This window comes from Gymnoscopelus microlampas (genome assembly GCF_963454915.1).
Source record: "Gymnoscopelus microlampas genome assembly, chromosome: 16".
Taxonomy (NCBI): Eukaryota; Metazoa; Chordata; class Actinopteri; order Myctophiformes; family Myctophidae; genus Gymnoscopelus; species Gymnoscopelus microlampas.
Genome location: NC_139953.1, coordinates 32,026,774 through 32,049,273, shown reverse-complemented (window position 1 = coordinate 32,049,273; position 22,500 = coordinate 32,026,774). Strand labels below are relative to the sequence as shown.

Here is a 22,500-nt window from a genome sequence, read left to right as displayed (position 1 = left end):
GTCAGCACTGCTCCCGATTTGACTGCAACAAGTTTTGAGAACCACCGGTGTTGTAATTGTATAGCACAGTGGTTCACAAACTTTTTCATGTCAAGGACCCCCAAATTGACACTTATTAGCCCGCGGACCCCCATTTGAAAAGATATGCCAGGGACTCCCATAAGAGAAGATTTTTACGGCTCTAGCTAATTTCAAGGACCCCCAGTTTGACATGGATTAGGCTACGGACCCCCATGTAATGGCATTTCTATCTCTGGGACCCCAATTTATATTGTAAAATCGATGTTAATGTAACTCTGAGAGTGTGCAAATGGAACCAAATGGACCCTAACGGGTCCATTTGGTTCCATTTGTACACTCTCTGAGTTACAGACCCATAAGGGTCCATTTGGACTATCCATCATTTAGCTGGGTACCCCCTGGAACTCCTTCAAGGACCCCTGGGGGTCCCCGGACCCCACTTTGAGAACCAATGGTATAGCAGACATGAAGTCCCCTATACCAGCTCTGACTGTGTGATACACCGGTTCCCGGAAACGGTTCCAAATGTGATGGAACCGATTCCGGTTCCTCAATGTTGGATCCGGTTCCTCCGGGTTCCGGATCCCAACTCGATGCGGGGTACAACGACAATACCATCAGATCAACCCCCCCCGCCCCCACCCCACCAAACCAGCACCCTTCAAGTCCAACCGTAACAAATTCATTGCCATCCTTTGCTTTGTCAGTTACTTCGCCCCGATAGAATCTAAATCGGAAACAAACCACAATTCCAAGTACTCTGGGAACATTCGCGGTCGGCCTGCAGTAATTGAATTGCTTCAATGACACAGTTTAGTTATGATATGACTGAAGGGGATTTCACCGGGGAGATCGGTCCGCGACGACAGGTGGTAATTAGTGTCCACTAATTAACGAACTACTTTGCAAGTGTGTTCTAATTAATAATCCTATCAAAACCACAGGGTTGCGTGTTTCTCTACACTTTTTCTCGGTATGAAATGTACACTATGTTCTTATATAATTTTGGATTCATGATGTGCAGAACAATTCAAACACATCTTTGACAGATCTACAGCACAGTACCCTGTGTCTCAATATCGGTTTTGGCAAAAGATTTGAACCCAGAGCCCAGATGTTGCGGTGTTCGCTAGGAAGAGAGAGAGAGGGACAGTAAGGAGAGAGAGAGAGAGAGAGAGAGAAAGACTTATTATGACTAAAACATGCTCTTAGTCACTGGCAGTCAGACACAGGGTAGGAAGTCCTGGTGGGAGCAGGATGTTGACTCAGTTTCATTTTCAACTTTCACTGAAACCTCCCAAAGGCCCACAGCATGGGCGCACGCGCGCACGCACGCACGCACGCACGCACGCACGCACGCACGCACACACACACTCACACACAAATGGACACAAACACACAGAAATACAGACAAACATAGTTACAGTAGATTAGAGGTAGAGACAGGGATGAAGGCAGAGACCATTTGAACTGTCATTCAAATGTTATAATAACGTAATAACGTACTGACATGATTGGAACACCACCCACGGCTGTATTTAAGTGACTGAATAGCCAAAATGCTAGACAGACCTTGATGAAGACCTTCGAGGTCGAAACGCGTTGGTCATACTCAATTGCCTTGCTCTAAATAAATGAATATTTTTTTTTCACTTGAGACGGAGTGCCTTGGAATTCTTTTCTTTGCAAGTCTTTTTGGCAAGCAGTACTGTACTTCTTTGAAAATCCTCTTTTGTTTATATGTTCCTACCTGTGTCACCAAAGAGCACCTATCTATCAGAGCCACTGAATGATCCCTGCAGCGTTTCTTTTTTTCTCTTTTTAAAGGCAGACACCAGTCAGCCTAATTTACATTAGAGAAAACGTTTTATAAAAACTGTCAGTTTGACACAGAGGAACAACATCTCATTGTTCATTTAAAGGTAGGGTAAGTACAACAAAAAGTTTTTTGTTAAAAGGTCTAAGCCAGGGGTCTTCAACAGGGGGTCCGGGACCCCTAGGTGGTCCTCAGAGTTACTACAGGGGGTTCGCCAAATCTTTGTGTGATAGGATTTTTTATTTTACCTTAACCACTTGAACCCTAGCATCCCTTTTCTGAGGAGAACTTTAGCCAAAAGTTGGCCTCTTTGCCAAAAATAGCCGATCTACAAGCTCACAACGCCTCGCAGCGCGAGGCGTTGTGAGCTTGTAGATCTGCTATTTTCGGCAAAGAGGCATAGGTGTAGAGGGAAAAAAGAGCAGACCACGTAAACAAAAAATGTTGAATCTGAAACAAATTTTATACGATATAGAGGGGGTCCCTGCTTCATCTCTCACTCAGCTAGGGGGTCCCTGGCCTGAAAACATTGAAGACCCCTGGTCTAAGCACTACTTTCTGGTAGTACTCATTGCTAGAGTGTTTGTTCAGTAACAGGCGTCTCCTCATCTCGCCACCTCTTTAATAAACAGAAAATACATGTTCATGTGGGTTGCCAATCATCAGGAAAGAGTATCCATTTATCAGCTCCATTTTATAGTGTTCTAGTTCCAATTCTGTCCGCTCAATTACATATTAAATCTGTATCCTGTGCGAGTTCTCTCTCCTGATTGGATAGAATAGGTATCGTGTCCTGAAAACCCATTTTCTGCTTAAAAAAGAGCTGGAGTGACACGGAGACTCCTGTTACTGAGCAAACATTCTATATCAATGAGTACTATCAGAACATGGAGCTATTTAACACTTATTTTAACAAAAGAATATCACTTACTCTACCTTTGACTCTGAGATGACAGTACATCACCTTTAATGCCTTTACAAACTAAACGCATTGTAGTGCTGCAATCAACAACTTCAACACGCACGTGCACACACACACATGCGCACACGCACACGCACACTCACACACAGTCACACACACACACACACACACACACACACACTCACACTCACACTCACGGCCGATCTACACCAGACTTTTCAAATCGAGCGTATGCGTGGTGCTACAGCGCGTTTGTTTAGATCCAATTGATTATCAATGATACCGGCTACAGGCGCGCGGATACGCGAGTCCCCCATACGCAGACTTTTAAAATAAGACTGGATCTAAAAGTGTGCGTGTGCATGTATGTGCGTGTGTGCGAACATTCTCTGGTGTAGATCAGCCGTCACACACAGCCGTGTCCAGCAGAGGCACTTGACAATCTATTATGAAGCTCATTCATTTATCCAACATGTCAACACACCGGCTGTTACCTAGGAAACGACATGTAGCCGCTGTTGACAGCCATACGTACTTGTGTGTTCTGTTGTTCTGTGTGTGTGTGTGTGTGTGTGTGTGTGTGTGTGTGTGTGTGTGTGTGTGTGTGTGTGCAAACTGTGAGGGAATTACTTGAGAGCATTGTCAGAAATGTAAACAACACATACAGACATTAAGGCTAAAAGGATAACACAAAAAAAATCCTGGGGCCTTGTTTCCTTTGTGGTCCTACACTATGTAGACTCTATCTAGAAACTGCACTTGGTAAACTGGACCTGAGTTGGCCTTGTACTTGGCCTTGTACGTCACAACGCAACCTGCTGTGAGCTTGTAGATCTGCTACTTTTGGATGACTCTAAACTGTTTGTAAACATCGCGGAGATCTGACTGCTTCGAGCAGTGAAAATCCCATGCAAAACGGAATCGCCATCTTGTAGTTAGAACGGTTTATGTTAAACAGTGATCAGCGAGGAGAAAAACTACAAAGAGAAAATGGCGTTTCAGTTTCGTCATTAGAACGGAGGCCGACGGGATCGGCAAAACCGCATCCCGGATAATTCCGTTTAAGAGAAAAACACCACTTTGCGTAGGTCCACGCGATTGGCACGTGGCGGCTTTAAATAGGTTCGCGTAGGTCTACGCGATTAGCTGTCAATGTGTTAAACGCTTTTTTAAATGTATTAATGGAAATGATTTTATTTATTAATTAAATACTTTAGAACAATTTTGGAATTGTTTTCAATTGATGAAAAGTTGTGACTTTTTTCCCCTTTTATGTAGGAAACGAAAAAAGGGTATTTTTACCCGCGACGCATAAAAATTGGTCCGCGACCCACAAAAGGGTCCCGACCCACTGTTTGGGAAACAGTTGTTTATACTGTCCTGCTATCAGACCCCTGCTCAGTATGCAGACAGCGGCGTGTGACAGTGTGACATGAGTGACAAGTGTGACATTCAACGATCAAGTCATTCCATTTCCATTTTCCACAGTTGCATTGTTTGAGGAAGGCGGGTGGAAGAAAGAAAACGTTTTAACCCATTTTGACCGGGAAAGAATCTGTGTCATTTTTAGATTTCTTTGAGCTATCTGAAAAATAGCAGATATACAAGCTCATAGTGTAGAAAAATCGTAAAAATGTTTGCACATCTTTGAATATATATATATTTTTTAAAGCAAACATTTGTAACTCAAATCTTTGCTTCTGGTGAATCTACAAATGTCTTCTAAATCAAAACAGTTTTCTGAAAAAAACTACGTTGCTATAATATCAGTGGTTCTCAAACTTTTTCATGTCAAGGACCACCCAAAATTATATGTATTTGGTCGACCCCATCTCAAAATATTTTGTTCCAGGGACCCCCCAGAAGCAAAGATTTTGAGTTAAAAAATGTTTGCTTTAAAAAAATATATATATTCAAGATTTGCACAAATGTTCACGATTTTTCATAAATAACAGATCTACAAGCTCATAGCGCGGCACTCGGTGCCGCGCTATGAGCTTGTAGATCTGCTATTTTTGAATAGCCCAAAGTATAAAATATGGATAAAGTGGTTTCACAGATGCGTTCCCGGTTTGAATGGCTTAAAGTGTGGCATTATTTTGTGATAGAACAAGAGGTGATGCTTCATAATGATCCCAGCCAAATGCAAGACTTGACTCCAGCTGTGAAGACTTGTTTAACCACATTAACCTCTGGCGTGCCTATTTTGGGCAAATCATTCAACATTTTTCAATGTTTTTCTAAATGTTTTCAACAAGAAAGCAGTAAATAGCCAATCTATTAGCCAGAGGGGATCCTATCGATTGGCCACCGATTTAAATCGGCCAATGTATGTTGTCCTATTTATTGTGCTTTGTTTTTCTTGCTCTTGTATATTTTTTAGTATATTTTGTTACTGAGTGTACAGCACTTTGGTTCAACACTGTTGTTTTAAACGTGCTCTATGAATAAAGTGGATTGGATTGGATTGGATTTTCCCTCCAAATGACTCGATCGGTGATTGGCAATTTACCCGATCCGGAAAACAACCTTTTATGAGCGAGCTGCGCCGCTTAAATAGTATAAAAGTCAATCAGATATATTGTATAACATTGCTTATGAGGATATTCCCCTTCTGCACAAGATCGGTAACGGTTTTCGGTATCGGCCGATTGTGAGGACAAACATTGGTGATTGGTGTGTGTGTGTCGTGTTTGTGGTCTTCATAGTTTCACATTGGAACCTGCATCGTGCATTTCTGCAGTGAACACTCCACATAAACACAACCATTTGGAGTTTATCTTTTCTTACGGTATTCTTTCGGCTTTTATGCCTTTATTTTGATAGTATAGTGGAGAGTGACAGGAAACGGGGAGAGAGAGAGACAGGGACTAACACGCAGCAAAGGCCGTCGGGCAAGTTCACAATCTGCAAGTTCACAATCTGCAAGTTCACAATCTGCAAGTTCACAGCGCGCCGCTTTGCGACGCGATTTTCACTCCTTTTTTGTGACAGTCTTGTACGACGAAGTAGGACATTAATCTTTTATCCCATTAAGACCTAGAACGCATCTGTGTCACTTTTTGATTTTAGCTAAAAAGCATTATTTTACACTTTGGCTATTCAAAAATAGCAGATATACAAGCTCATAGCGTGGCACCGAGTGCCGCGCTACGAGCTTGTAGATCTGCTATTTTTGAAAAATCTTGAAAATTTGTGCAAATCTTTGAATATATATATTATTTTAAAGCGATTTTTTTAACAAAATATTTTGAGATGGGGGTCGGCGGCCAAATACATATCATTTTGGGGGTCCTTGACATGAAAAAGTTTGAGAACCACTGATATAGAAACACACGTTTTTTCAGAATACTGTTGGGATTTAGAAGACATTTGTAGAATCAGCTTCAGGTCTTAATGGGTTAAAAAAACATAACACGTTGAAATATGGAGGTTTCTGCCCAACAGCAACCAAATGTCGGCTCCGTGCCCACGAACACATTTTGAAGGCATGGGTCTTTACAGTGTCTGTAGGCCTTTTGCTCTGACTTGTGGGAAGTGTGAATTTGTACTTGTTCAAATGACATGCAGTACTTGTCAACGAGAGGCACGCGTCACAGAGAACACGGTGACATCATGTCACGGACCAATCAGACCCTTCTATGGTGACAAGTGGCTGTGATTGGTGTTCGCCGCTCTGGCACTGACTGCTGCACCCTTTTGTGACTCTCACCACTGAGAAGCAATTCAAGGGTCTGCCCTACATTGTAAGAGGTTCATTCTATTGAGGCGTGTGTGTGTGTGTGTGTGTGTGTGTGTGTGTGTGTGTGTGTGTGTGTGTGTGTGTGTGTGTGTGTGTGTGTGTGTGTGTGTGTGTGTGTGTGTGTGTGTGTGTGTGTGTGTGTGTGTGTGTGTGTGTGTGTGTGTGTGCGCACGTGCGTGCGTGTGTGTGTGTGTGTGTGCGCACGTGCGTGCGTGTGTGTGTGTGTGTGTGTGTGTGTGTGTGTGTGTGTGTGTGTGTGTGCCTGGACGTGAATGTATATAGTGTCATACAGTGTGTACTCCCAGTGTTTGTATGTGATATATGTTTTCTGTATGTGTGTGGGTGTGTGCGCGTGCGAGTGTGCGCGTGCGAGTGTGTGTGTGTGTGTGTGTGTGTGTGTGTGTGTGTGTGTGTGTGTGTGTGTGTGTGTGTGTGTGTGTGTGTGTGTGTGTGTGTGTGTGTGTGTGTGTGTGTGTGTGTGTGTGTGTGTGTGCGTGCGTGCGTGCGTGCGCGCGCGCGCGCGTGCGTGCGTGCGTGTGTGTGTGTGCGTGTGCGTGTGTGTGTACTTGCAGAGGCTTATCCATGTCTCATCCCTCATTCATTCCTCCTCTGACCCTTTTAAACAACACTCCATCCATCTCTCCCTCTCCTCCTCGCTCTCCATCAATCTGCTTTTCTACCATTTTACTCCCTCCATCCATCCATCTCTCTCTCTCTGTCTGTCTCTCCCTCTCTCTCTCTCTCTCTCTCCCTCCCCCCTCTCTCTGTCTGTCTGTCTCTCCCTCCCAGCTCTCTGTCTGACTGTTTGTCTGTCTCTCCATCTCTCTCTCTCCATCTCTCTCTCTGTCTCTCTCTCTCTCTCTCTCTCTCTCTCTCTCTCTCTCTCTCTCTCTCTAAATGACTGTCCCTCTCTCTCTCTCTCCATCTCTCTCCATCTCTCTCTCTCTGTCTCTCTCTCTCTCTCTAAATGACTCTCTCTCTCTCTCTCTCTCTCTCTCTCTCTCTCTCTCTCTCTCGCTCTCTCTCTCTCTCTCTCTCGCTCTCTCTCTCTCTCTCTCTCGCTCTCTCTCTCTCTCGCTCTCTCTCTCTCTCTCTCTCGACAGGTACAGAGATAGAAAGTGAGAGAGAGAGAGAGAGAGAGAGAGAGAGAGATGGTCTTGTCTTTTCCAACCCTCTTCTTATTCCATCAAACATACATCTAGGCTCAGAACTCAACAATAACACATCCATCACACACACACACACACACACACACACACACACACACACACACACACACACACACACACACACACACACACACACACACACACACACACACACACACACACACACACACACACACACATACTGTACATACACACAGTAGTCTCTCTTGTACACCAGTTGTAGCAGATGAATAAGACATGGACACATCATTATACACTAAAGAATCCACAGTCTGTTATAAACACTCATGTAAATGTTGGGTTCAGAAAAAGGTAATTTATGATGCCTCATTGTCCATATCGTTGCTGTCGGGCAGAAACCTCACATCTCCATATTTCTACTTTTTATGTTTTTCAGTAAATTAACACCTACTTCATCATGCAAGAGTGTCACACAAAAGTAATTAAAATTGCCGATCTACAAGCTCACAACACGTTGCGATGCGTTGTAATATTGTCCACCTGACAGCGACAATATTACCACATTAATGGAAACTAATGAGATTTAATTTAGTGGAAACTAAAGGGACTAAAAATAACTGATTATTATTATTATTATTAAATTATTTACAATTTCGTATTAAATGTAATGCACCATACAATCAATGGAGGATGATTATGGTTGTAATAACAGTTAATTGAACCTATCGATTAAATCGATTATTCAAAAAATAATCAATTGTAATAAAATAATCATCGCGATGTGACGCCTTGTGAGCTAGTACTGTAAATCAGGTTTTATTTTTTGATATGTTTATACCGTTAAAAGTAAAAGTAGTAGTGTTCAATCAGACTAAGGATTTTGTCGATTAAGAAAAATCTATTCAGATTTTTGTCAATTTGTTGATATATTAAAATTTAAAATAATTGATAGCCCTGCAAATACAATGCACCAAATAATCAATGGGAGACGATTGCACCCACCACACACACACACACACACACACACACACACACACACACACACACACACACACACACACACACACACACACACACACACACACACACACACACACACACACACACACACACACACACACACACACACACACACACACACACACACAGTCATTGGCTCGCACTCAAAACTGTTGAGTTGCAGAGGCTTTATGGGGCTGAGCATGTGGTTAATAGAGCACAGAGACCAAATGGAGAGACGGCCAGAGAGACAGACAGACAGACAGACAGACAGACAGACAGACAGACAGACAGACAGACAGACAGCTAGGTTACCATGGTTATCAGAGCATAAAGAGGAGAGGGGAATGAACCCCACCAGGTGCCTCGGCATGTGTCGCCCTTTGGGTCGCGTATGTGTGTGTGTGTGTGTGTGTGTGTGTGTGTGTGTGTGTGTGTGTGTGTGTGTGTGTGTGTGTGTGTGTGTGTGTGTGTGTGTGTGTGTGTGTGTGTGTGTGCAGCCCTAGGCAGCCAGTCACAGTGTCCTTGTCTTTCAGTCTATGTGAAATCTGAACCATCTCTTTACTAACTCCGCTCCTATGCACTGCTTTTATCTAGGGTTTTTTCACGAACATCAAAGGCAACACAAACTACTTTATCTGTATCTGTGTTAAATGTAACACACACACACACACACACACACACACACACACACACACACACACACACACACACACACACACACACACACACACACACACACGTTCTTTCTAGTGCTTCGTTGGAGCTACGGTAGAGCTTATCGATAATGATGGATGCATCCAAATGTGGACTAACCTTTTATTTGAATGCTTCAGATGTGCAAATGTGGTTAGTGTATTTGTTTTGCATTCAGAATATTAAAGCCAAATAGTAGACATTCCAGACATATACCGTCTAGAGGAGTAGAAATGTAAGCAGGGTTGTCATCACAGTGCTGCCGTCGGCCACAAAACTTGTTTTTCCACATTTAAACTTTTTAATGTTCTTTTTTTCGTCACTTAATGCCAGACTTCGTTATACAAGACTGTCAAGCAAAAGTAGTGAAAATAGCTGATATCCTATACATATTTAAATTGGCTTATTGGAGGGCCAGCCGGACAGTATGACTCAGACATAACCAGAATGTAGAATTATATACAGTATGGAGATCCGGTTGTCCAGAGCCACAGGTTGCAGGTTGTCCGCAAGGACTCGAGGGAGTGCGGTGCCTGCCGCCGAGTTGTTCGGATATGCGGGTTGTCCAGAACCGCTGATATGTCCGTATATGGGCATGCCAATATATGGGCATATACTGATGACATCAGGGATCTCTTTATATGGGCAATGGGCATACAGTAAAAGGGACATGGACTGACACATACAGATATCTTCATACAGTATATGGGCATAAAAGGGACACGGGTACTCTGACAAAGCCCCCGAAAGTATGACTCAGATATAATCGGTCGGATTGTCTGAACTCTAGATTTGAGCAAACCTCTAGTACAGTGGTTCTCATACTTTTTCGTGTCAAGGACCCCCAAATTGACACACATTAGCCCACGGACCCCCATTTGAAAAGATATACCGGGGACCCCCAATATCTCATGAGATTTTTATACGGCTATAGCAGTGATTCTCAACCATTTTAATTTCAAGGATCCCCAGTTTGATATGCATGAGGCCATGGACCCCCATTTGAGGGCACTTTTTATCTGTGGGAGCCCAATCTACACTGTAAAATCAGTGTTCATTTAACTCTGAGAGTGTACAAATGGAACCAAATGGACCCGTAAGGGTCCATTTGGTTCCATTTGTACACTCTCTGAGTTACAGACCCATAAGGGTCCATTTAGTTCCTAACTATCTATCATTTAGCTGGGGACTCCCTCAAGGACCCCTGGGGGTCCCCGGACCCCACTTTGAGAACCACTGCTCTAATATATACTGTACATATACAGTACATAACTTTATGTTGTCGTTGCAGTTGTTGCTTACAAACAGACATAGAAGAAGTGCGCAATAAGAACTTCAGTAAGCATGCCTTCTCCCGACTGTCTGTGAAAAAGTTAGACAAGGGGGGAGGGGTTGCCTAGCGACCACAGCCAGACTCCAGGAGTTTTTACTGTCTATCTATAATCACTATCTTTATAAATGGGCAAACGTAAAGGTATTGAAATTCAGCAGCTTAAAAAAGCAAGGTCAGAATATGTGACTCATTCCATGGGGTGGGTGTGTGGGTGTATGTGAACAAGCTCTAATGAACAAGCAATAATGTTTTTGAACTAGTTCCATTTTTCTTCATGGTGTTTTGATGCAATTAGTAGCTTATAGAACATCGTTTAGAGCATTAAGACTGAAGCTAAATGGAAACACTAAAGAAATGAAAGCTGCAATATATAAAGTTTATTTTTCATAGTGATTAAAGTGTTATTTTGATCAATCTATATGGTAGAGTACATTTCTCTTCTATTGAGAAATGTAGATCCTGTGGTCAGGTACTGTAGGACCACTACTGGTTGGTAGTGGTCCTGCCTGAAGGTCACAATTCAAATTCTCCCCTGGGCAGGCAGATATACTCTATTAGGAAAATGTCATGGATTGCAGCTTTGTGAAGTGAGAATTATCCAATTTGGCACCGTACATTGTTACCATATGTGTGTACCAGTGATAGAATTTGACCTTCTTACATGTGGTTTCCATAGCAATTGTGAACTGACCTACTGAGGTATTTGTTTGGTGAACGGTCAAAGTTCATAGACATCATGTGTTGAGTTGTGGAGGTGCTTATGAAGTGAGATGTACAGTTTGGCAAAGTAACATGTTACTATAATAAGTTTACCAGTGATAGAATATGACCTTCTTACAAAAGTAACTTATCCTAACCCAGACACACCCAGTGTAAATGGTGCATTTATATATCGCTTTTATCCAAAGCGCTTTACATAGATTGTGCATTACATTCACCCATTCACATATGAATAGACATACAAAACAAACTTACACACAAACTCTCAATATTTATTGTGATCATATTGTTTGTGTAAAATAGAATCAGACATAACAAGACAAAATAAAATAAATTAAATGTAATTATTTAAATATATATATATTTTGTAAGAAAAAATGGGGAAAATAAAACCCAAACATCCTTATTTAATTAAAAGGTTCATACATGGTCCAGCCTACTAGGTTTTGACCTGGTCTTTCTTTTTGTTTGGAATAAGAACAGGCATCCTTATTTGGTGAACTGATGACAAGATGAAATGACATTAGATTATTTTGATGTTGATTATATTATATTGCCACAGTGCGGCTGGTGGACAGCGTGATGGAATGAAATAGCACACTGTGTCATTCATGGACATGAAGCAAGAATGCAGACATCAAATAATAACACATTCTGAAATGGACAGACAACGGCACCTCGGATGATGCACAAACAGCAAATGGGGAGAGAAGAGAAGGTTGTTTTTAACCACAGCATATCATTCATAGAGACACTGAATCTGCAACACAGAGAGGAACGCAGGTGTTGTTGACGCAGTGATCTACAGTACATTAAGGTACAGCATACACTGGTACACATGGTTCTCAACCTTTTCAGGCCGTGACCCCCCAAAATAATCATATACGAACTGGGGACGGTTCTCACAATGCGGCGCGGTGTGAGCTTGTAGATCGGCTATTTAACCCATTAACCCATTAAGACCTGGAACTGTCATTTTTAGATTTGAGCTAAAAAGCATTATTTTACACTTTGGGCTATTCAAAAATAGCAGATATACAAGCTCATAGCGCGGCACCGAGTGCCGCGCTACGAGCTTGTAGATCTGCTATTTTTGAAAATTCGTGAAAATGTGTGCAAATCTTTGAATATATATATTTTTAAAGCGAACATTTTTAACTCAAATCTTTGCTTCTGGGGGTCCCTGGAACAAAAAATTTTGATAGGGGGCCAAATACATATAAGTTTGGGGGTCCTTGACATGAAAAGGTTTGAGCACCACTGATATAGAAACATACGTTTTTCACAATACTGTTGAGATTTAGGAGACATGTAGAATCGGCTTCAGGTCTCAATGGGTTAAAGGGGAATTTTGGACCATGGTTTTCTTACCTTTTCTATGATGTTATGATATCCTAGGATGAATGGTACAGTAGAAACATTTCATAACTCCATCCCGGGTCCGCCACAGCTAAAAACGCGCGCCAATAGGCCTCACGCTAGATCGCATACTTTGATAGTTTTTTTTTCATGAGATCTGACGTTCATAGTGACATAGAGAACACTATGCAATGTGATTGTCTTGAATTCGCCCCACCGGAAGTCCCGCTAGACGAGATTGAAATCTCGAGATTGAAATCTCGTCTAGAGAGACTTCCGGTCTTCCCACAGGATTCACAGATGAATTAAGGACCTTTTCAGTGGTTGTTTGGTCAAAATGCAGGTTTGGCAAAAGGTCAAACACTATTCCTCCATGAAACACTGCACTGTGGAAATGTGGGCTCACTGGTGCAACATTCTCACATATCACTGGTGAGAAACGTCCTGTGTGTGTGTGTGTGTGTGTGTGTGTGTGTGTGTGTGTGTGTGTGTGTGTGTGTGTGTGTGTGTGTGTGTGTGTGTGTGTGTGTGTGCGTGTCCAGATGAGTCCAGCTGTTTGGACAGATGTCAACACTGATGAACTGTGAAGAACATCTGAGACTTGAACACACACACACACACACACACACACACACACACACACACACACACACACACACACACACACACACACACACACACACACACACACACACACACACACACACACACACACACACAATCGCACGCATGCATGCACGCAAGCAAGCACGCAAAGACATGCAGTCCACTCTCTCATGAGAAATATTAATCTTCTGTTTACTTTTCTCACTCTGTTTGTCTGACTTTCAATCTCCTCCAATCTCCATTGCTCTCTCTCTCTTCCTCTCTCAATGCCTGTGTGTAGAGTCATTACTGTGTGTGTGTGTGTGTGTGTGTGTGTGTGTGTGTGTGTGTGTGTGTGTGTGCGTGCGTGCGTGCGTGCGTGCGTGCGTGCGTGCGTGCGTGCGTCTGTCCGTATTGTATATGTGTTCAATTTAATGCGTGTTTGCAGTTATGTCTGTGTGTGTTTGTGTCTTGGTGAATGAATGCCTTTATGTATTTGTATGTCTGAAGTGTGTTTTTGCCAGACAGGAAATGTGAACCATGTGTGTGTGTGTGTGTGTGTGTGTGTGTGTGTGTGTGTGTGTGTGTGTGTGTGTGTGTGTGTGTGTGTGTGTGTGTGTGTGTGTGTGTGTGTGTGTGTGTGTGTGTGTGTGTGTGTGTGGGGGCCTTCCTGGGCTTTTAACATCAACAAGCTTGTCTTGTGTAGTCTGTGACAAACGTAGCTTTTACTATGGGAACGACAGGTTCTGGAACTATACGCAGAAAACATAAACGTGAAGCATCTGTCATTCTCAACACATCTGCTGCACTTAAAAACATGCCACCGACTAATTGCTCATAAATTTTTTAACGTCGGTCTGCGAAGGGGAAGTTAGGTGAACTAAATTGTCACGTTATTAAGAACCACTGTGCTATACAAATGAACTTGCCTTGCCTCGCCTTGCTTAAAGACAGTCCTGGTTTTAAACGTTGCCTCCATGGCAGAGATCAGTACGCAACATGTCGGGCTTTCTCGGTATCTCATTGATGTGTGTGTCCTTGTGTTTTTCCAGGCCTGTTCCCTGCGGTGTTGAACCTGGCGACCATGGCAGACATAAGCGCCAACGCTACCTGTGGTTCCACGGGTCCAGAGATGTTCTGTAAGCTGGTGGAACACGTACCGGGTCAGCCTGCCAGAAACCAACAGTGTCGCATCTGCAACCAACATAGTAACAGGCCATTTGGTAAGAAACACACACGCACGCAAGCAAGCATCAGCATTCAAAACCAGGCATTAATAAGTTAGTTATTCAGCCAGTCAGCCAGCCACTCAGTTACAGTAGGTACAGTCAAGAAGATAAACCAGTCAGTCAGTCAGTCCTTAACTTAGTCCTTTTCATAATAAGAATTGTACCTTAGTCACTCACTGGCTTACTGTTAAGGTAGAGTGTTACAGGTTTGGGCTCAGAAGGCAGAGGTCATGTGATGTTGGACCAGGAAGAGTGCATGGATAATCCTCTCTTTCAGATTACAAGATAATCATTGATATTTGGGGTCGGAAATGAATATCGGGCAAGATTATCCTCTGGCGTGAGGTGTTCAAAGATCCAATCTTAAGCCTCCCGATTTGCAGGCAGTCGATCAGGGCCGTCCCAAACATTTTGAAACATGTTTAATATTTATCTGGGTGATCACTACTGTTGACTCCCTCGCGGCGGGAGTCAAGAGTCAAGCGAGAGGCAGTCTACAAGGAGACAGACGTGAGGTGAATGAGAGGATGTTTGACATGACGACTGGTCATAACAACCTTTTATGGGTGCATTTGACAGCTGAGGCTCGTTGATATGTGGCAAGAACCGTCTATATAACTCGTCTTCCCGGACATATCACAACTGTTCCTCAGTTGAAACTGGCCCCGTTGTATACATCTCCCTCCGCAAATGAGCACAGCATGTTTGTATTGCTCCAACCAGTCCGATAAATCCTAGTGCAATCTTGTAGTGCGTGATGCCCCATTGTTTAAAAAATGCGTAGTGTCACTGTGTCCATGTTTTAGATTATAATCTCTGCCATTATCCTGCAGTGTGTAATGCTACCAGATTTCCAAATTGTTTCCACATTTTAAAAGTCCTGTAACCTGAGACCAGCTTTAGTGTGGAGAGAGCTTCATTTGTGGGTGCGTTCGTTTTTTTGTACTGGTAGCCAGTCGACTGACTGCAGTGTTTCTGGAAAGTGTGCTGCATGTGGGGGGAGATAAGCCAGTATTCACGCACCGTTTGGGAAGCCATTTGGATACCTGTACTGAATTACTCCCCAGTTATTATCTCCTCCAGGCCGAAGGCCAAGAACAGAGATGATCTTTAAGCCCCTGTCTGTCTGTCTGTCTGTCTGTCTGTCTGTGCTGCTCACAGCATATTTCACAAACTCCTGGACCGTTCAGCGCCAAACCTTTTGTGCACACTGCCAGTAGGCCAAGGAAGACAGTCAAGACACGTCCAGCACAAATCTATCTTCAAATAAAAAAATAATTTGACCACTGCAGAGGTCGGTTTCTGCTGTATATTTTAGGGATTTAGGGTGAGTCAGAATCAGAATCAGCTTTATTGTCACATCACAGGTTTACAGAAGTAAAAAAGTGGGTGAAATACATTTTCCTGCATAGTTCCCTTCGTATTGTTATTTCCATAGAAAAAAAGAAAGGGAAGAAGAAAACAAAAAACTGATTATCTACATAATTACACATGGTACTGAGATAAGATATAAAGGTGTGTGAGCATAGCAGCAGATGTATACTGTGCATGATATACTTATGGACGTTAGTTAAGGTCATTTAATGCATGTAAAGGTTCAAATAAACTGGGGGAAAAATGTGCGCATGAATGTGTGTATACTAACTCCGCCTGTTCCTGTTCATGTTTCTGTGTGTGTGTGTGTGTGTGTGTGTGTGTGTGTGTGTGTGTGTGTGTGTGTGTGTGTGTGTGTGTGTGTGTGTGTGTGTGTGTGTGTGTGTGCGTGCGTGTGAGAACAGAGAAGCATCCTATTGACTATGCCATTGATGGGACTAATCGTTGGTGGCAGAGCCCCTCTATCTCGAATGGAATGGAGTACCACTATGTCACTGTTACCCTGGACCTTAAACAGGTACGCGCGCACACGCACACGCACGCACACACACACACACACACACACAGCACACAGCACACAGCACACACACACACACACACACACACACACACACACACACACACACACACACACACACACACAGGCACACACACACACGCGCACGCACGCACGCAATTGCAAAATTGGTAGATAGATAGATAGATAGATAGATAGATAGATGCCTATATGCAAACATTAATGTAATTCAAATCTTTGCTTTTGGGGGGGCCCTGGAACAAAATAATTTACAAATGTTCGCTTTAAAAATATATGTATTTTCAAAGATTTGCACAAATGTTGACGATTTTTCAAAAATAGCAGATCTACAAGCTCACCCACCTGACCACTCAACAAGTGGTCAGATGGGAGGGCCGTGAACACTTCTCCAGATTTTCAAGTGTGGGCCCGATCATCCAGAAAAGGTTGAGAGAAGAACCACATGCTTTAATTAATAGCGTCTTCTTCGCCAAGTTTACTTTCGGGAGTGTGATTGAATTGATAATTACAATGTGATGCTGAAAGGGAACAGTGAAAAGTCCTGGACTCATTAAGAGACATTAGCCGCTTAATTGCTTCCATTATGTTGAAGACAACTGGATGCAGAATGGAATGAAAGAAAGAAATTCAATTAAACTTGAAGGGCTAATTCAGATCCTGAACTGAACCGATGATTAATTCATGCTCCATCATATGTGTTGTGGGCTGGATTGTCTTTGTTTCATCACTACCAATTTCACCGGTTTGTCCTGTATCCTGCACGAGTCCTTTCTCCTGATTGGATGAAATTGGTATCACAACCTGAAAATGTATCTTCATGCTTCCTAAAGAGCTGTAGAGGCGTGGAAAACCCTGTTAGTGAACAACAGAAAAGGTTCTCAAAGTGGGTTCCAGTGTCCCTCCGAGGTGCACCGAGAGATAAAATACATTGTTCGAGCGGCGTGATTACATACAAAGTCAATGCAAAGAAAGACGCGGCTTGGCGCGATGTTGCATCGAGCAGCGCGAATGAGGCGACGTGAACAAAGCGATCCGTCGCTTCGGTATCTTCGCTCCAGCTGGGAAAATCCAACTGATATGCGACGTTCGCTTCGCCCCACTTCACCCATCACCAGTGGTGGAAAAAGTACTCAAATGTTTTACTTAAGTAAAAGTATCAATACTGCAATGTAGAAGTACTCTGTTACAAGTAAAAGTCCGGAATTCTAAATTTACTTGAGTAAAAGTATGAAAGTATTGGTATCAAAATGTACTTAAAGTACCAAAAGTCAAAGTACTAAAATGTTTGAAACTAGCAGATCTACAAGCTCACAACGCGTCGCGATGCGACGCGTTGTGAGCTTGTAGATCTACAATTTTCAAATGGCCCAGGTATAAAATAGGGCTAAAGTGGTTAATGTATGTTTTCTAATGTAATCATTTATATCTGCAAAGTAACTAGCAACTAAAGTTTTCAAATAATTGTAGTGGAGTAAAAGTACAATATTTGCCTCGACAATAATTGTAGTGGAGTAGAAGTAAAAGTGTAGACAATTGGAAATACTCCAATAAAGTAAAACCACTGCCCTTCACCTCCTGACAGCCATCAGCGTTGTTGATGTTTGTTCTGTAGGATGTTTGGTTTGATTCATCCAGCACCAACCGAGCTCCAACCCAGAGCGTACAAAATGGAACCAAATCCATTTGGTTCCTTTTGTACATTCTCAGAGTTGAGATTAAAAAAGTTTCAGAACCACCGCTCTATAGCAACGATTGCCATCAGAATATACAGAGATATTAAACCCTTACTAAACTAAACTTAACACTTGTTTGTGCAGCATAGAGACGCGGTGAGAGAGATGAACAGAAAGAGAGGGAAGGGAAAAGAGGAGTGAACAGAGCGATGGAGGGCTAGTGTCAATCTTCCTCTCTTGCATCCATTCATCACAGAGGATGTAATTATGCCGGTGGACAGGAAGTGTACCAGCGGCCATCTTGACATGTTAATGACTCCAGTCCCATCAATCACACCTGTCACCAGCAGTGCCACTGACGCTGAATATATACACACCCACACCCACCTGGTAGCACACACACACACACACACACACGCAGGCACGCACGCACGCACGCACGTACACACACACACACACACACACGCACGCACGCACGCACATACACACGCACACGCACACGCATCACACACGCGCATCACACACACACACACGCATCACATCACACTTGTCACTGCAGTGATATGGTTGTTGAATAGCTTCCCTTGAACTTGGTGTACGCACACACACACACACGCACACGCACACGCACAGTCGCACGCACGCACGCACACACACACACACACACACACACACACACACACACACACACACACACACACACACACACACACTGCGGTGTTTATATTGGTGTGTGGAACAGCACTTCCACCCACACACATTCCCTCTCTCTTTCTCTCTCTGTCTCTCTCTCTCTTCACACGCACACACGTGCACACACGTACGCACGTGCGCGCACAGTAGACACCAAAACGCTCTGAGATAGAGAAATCAGAAGAAAAACAAAATGACTAAATTGATGGCCTGGATAGATGAAAAACAACAGCTGACGTATGAGACAGTGATTTTCCCTCCTGCATTAAAAGCATTTGTCACAAGCTGGCTTCAGTAAAACACTGTCTTTTCTGTGTGACTGCACACAAACTTAGCTGTCAACCGCGTTCAAGGAGACACGCGCTGATTCACACTGCATATCACACGTTGCTTTGGTGTGAATTGGCTGTAGAAGCCAGGCTGGTGTGTTTTTAGAGCATTGGTTCTCAAAGTGGGGTCTCCCAGGAGTCCTTGGGGGGGATACCAGGGGGTCCCCAGCAAAATTAGTTAATATAGCTTCAGAATCATTTTAACCACATTTTATACTTTGGCTATTCAAAAATAGCAGATCTGCAAGCTCATAGTCACCGACTACTGTAGCTTGAGATTTTTTAAAAAGTTTGAAAATTTGTGCAATAGAGGATATGCGTGTGACATCATCATCAAACCCGGAAGTTATGCAGGAATGCCTACTGAGTGTCAAAAAAATACTTTCTGGCCTTGACAGCCCATGCATCCAAACAGAAAAGTCATATCTGATTGCATTAAACAACATTAAACAATGTTAAACTCATTTTGCATGTTTCTTTACCACTCGATTTGCCACTCGATGTGCCATTCACTTTAAGCATGCGCATATCCTCTATTCTTTGAATATATATATTTTTTAAAGTGAACATTTGTAACTCAAACCTTTGTTTCTGGGGGTCCCTTTTTATTTGAAGGACCCCCAGTTTAACCCCGGATTTCAACCAGGCCCTCGTGCTGACATTTTTACCATTGAGCTAATAGAGCCTGCCTGCTTGCTCAAGGGGGGAGAAATACAATTTTGACCTTCAGGTAAAACATTCTGTCAAACCAGAAACAGGATCGTGTCAAAGGTTGTGTCAAACCCGACACTAGGATGTAAATGTCTCAATAGAAGAGCAGGGAGACCAAATTGCATAGAGTTATATTGTATTTACATACTCATACAGAGTGGACAAAATAACATTTACTCACCCAAAGAAACGTACATAATGCAGCTTTAATTTAAATCTGAGAGGGTACAAATGGAACCAAATTTATTTCCATTTGTACGCTCTCTGAGTTACAGACCTATAAGGGTCCATTTGGACCCCTGGTGGTCCCCTGACCCCACGTTGAGAACCAGTGTTTTAGAGCGCTGAATCGTTCAGCCTACGTTCTCTGTGATGTGACTGAGTCATGCTTGGTTTGTACTTCGAAAAATAGACGATCTACAAGCTCACAACAAGCTATGTACTTACGTACGCACGTGCGTTTGTGTGTGTGTGTGTGTGTGTGTGTGCGTGGGCGTGTGTGTGTGTGTGTGTGTCTGTCTGCCAGTCCAAGAAGTGAAAGCTATTTACCCTCCACTGCACTGAATTTCCCTAGCGACCACATAGTCATCTCACTCAGAAAATGACAGTGTTTGCTTGTGTGCGTGTTTGTGTGCGTGTTTGTGTGTGTGTGTGTGTGTGTGTGTGTGTGTGTGTGTGTGTGTGTGTGTGTGTGTGTGTGTGTGTGTGTGTGTGTGTGTGTGTGTGCACACACTTGTGTGAGTTTGGTTATTGCCTGTGACATCACCACCCTCATTTCCTCTCTCTGGTTATCATTGAGACTCTATGGACTGAAAGGCTGAATAATGAGAGGGAGCTGTGTGTGTGTGTGTGTGTGTGTGTGTGTGTGTGTGTGTGTTCGTATTACCCATGCAGGGACTGACATTCCCAAGTTCCCCCACAAGGACAGTAAGACCTGTCAAACGGGACCTTGTGGGGACATTCTTCAGGTCCCCTTGAGGGAAACCTGAAGGACACTGAGAGCTAAGGTTACAATCAGTAAAAGATTCAGGTTGGGGTCAGGGTTAGCATTTGGCATTTGGCAGTTGGGGTTACGGTTAGGGGTTGGGTTAGGTTTAGGGTTTAGGATTGAGGTTAGGTTTAGAGGGAGGGTTACGTTGTTATGTATGTAAAACGGGGAACGCATCTGTGTAACCACTTAAATCATTATTTTATACTTTGACTATTCATAAATAGCAGATATACAAGCTCTTGTATATAGCTTTTGAAAAATCGTGACTATATATATTTTCAAAGCACACATTTTTTTACTCAAATCTTTGCCTCTGGGGGTCCCTGGAACTAAATATTTTGAGATGGGGGGTCCGCGACCAAATACATACTGTATAATTTTGGGGGTCCTTGACATGAAAAAGTTTGAGAACCACTGATATTATAGCAGCATATGTTTTTTCTGAAAACTGTTAGGATTTAGAAGACATTTTGTAGAATCCGGAACCTCAGGCCTTAATGGGTTAAGGGATGTAAAAACATGTGTGTGTGTGTGTGTGTGTGTGAGTGTGTGCGTGTGCGTGCGTATGTGTGTGTGTTGTATTGAGGGGTACAGATGAATTCTCAAATAGCATGGTTAGTATGGTAATGCTGTTGTTAATTTACACATTTTTACTGATTTACGGAGGTGGAGGTTTTGAAGCTACTAGAATTATTATCATTCTTCTAACCTTTCAGAAGTTTACAATTATTTTTCTCCTTTTTGATTCTGCTAATATTCCACCCACATCTCCATTTGACATTTATAGTTTTCTTTTAATCTTCTTGTTTAATTGACACTAGTGTGTGTGTGTGTGTGTGTGTGTGTGTGTGTGTGTGTGTGTGTGTGTGTGTGTGTGTGTGTGTGTGTGTGTGTAAACTGATCAACGAAGCAATTATTCTTTTGATAGGTAAACTTTTTGTTACCACCGGGCACCCTCTTAAAGCAATGACATTTAACCCATTCAATCCGGGAACGCGTCATTTTAGATTTATTTTGTCTATTCCAAAATAGCAGATATACAAACTCATGAGCTTGTAGATCTGCTATTTTTTGTCCATTTTTTGCAAATCTTTGAATATACGTTTTTTTAAAGCGAACATTTGTAAAAATGTTCGCTCAAATCGTTGCTTCTGGGGGTCCCTGGAACAAAATATTTTACAAATGTTCGCTTTAATATATATATATATATATATATATATATATATATATATATATATATATATATATATATATATATATATTCAAAGATTTGCACAACATTTCAAGATTTTTCATAAATTAGCAAATCTACAAGCTCATAGCGCGGCAATCGGTGCCGTGCTATGAGCTTGTATATCTGCTATTTTTGAAAAGCCAAAGAAATCTTAAAATGACAGAGATGCATTTGCGGTCTTAATGGATTAAACAAGTGACGGGTCACACTCAGAGCTGCTAGACCGAGTTGGTATCTTTCATGTTCTTTTACAAGCAAGGGCAAACATTTTGTCTATCCAGCCTTTGTCAGTGACAAAGGCTGGATAGACAAAATGTTTGTCCTTGCTTGTAAAAGACATGGAGAAATAAAAGAAACCAACTCACTCTAGCAGCTCGGAGTGCATTTATCATTTTAGCATAAAGA

The 22,500-nt window shown here is 42.5% G+C and overlaps 1 protein-coding gene across 1 annotated transcript in view; it reads left to right on the top strand.

Moving 5' to 3' along the window:
- lama2 (laminin, alpha 2) overlaps window positions 1-22,500 on the top strand; it is a 278,412-nt gene that overhangs the window by 44,039 nt on the left and 211,873 nt on the right. The window contains exons 2-3 of the mRNA XM_084082844.1: window positions 14,376-14,546; window positions 16,331-16,443. Coding sequence (XP_083938970.1) covers window positions 14,376-14,546; window positions 16,331-16,443 — 284 coding nt within the window. The remainder of the gene's footprint in view (window positions 1-14,375; window positions 14,547-16,330; window positions 16,444-22,500) is intronic.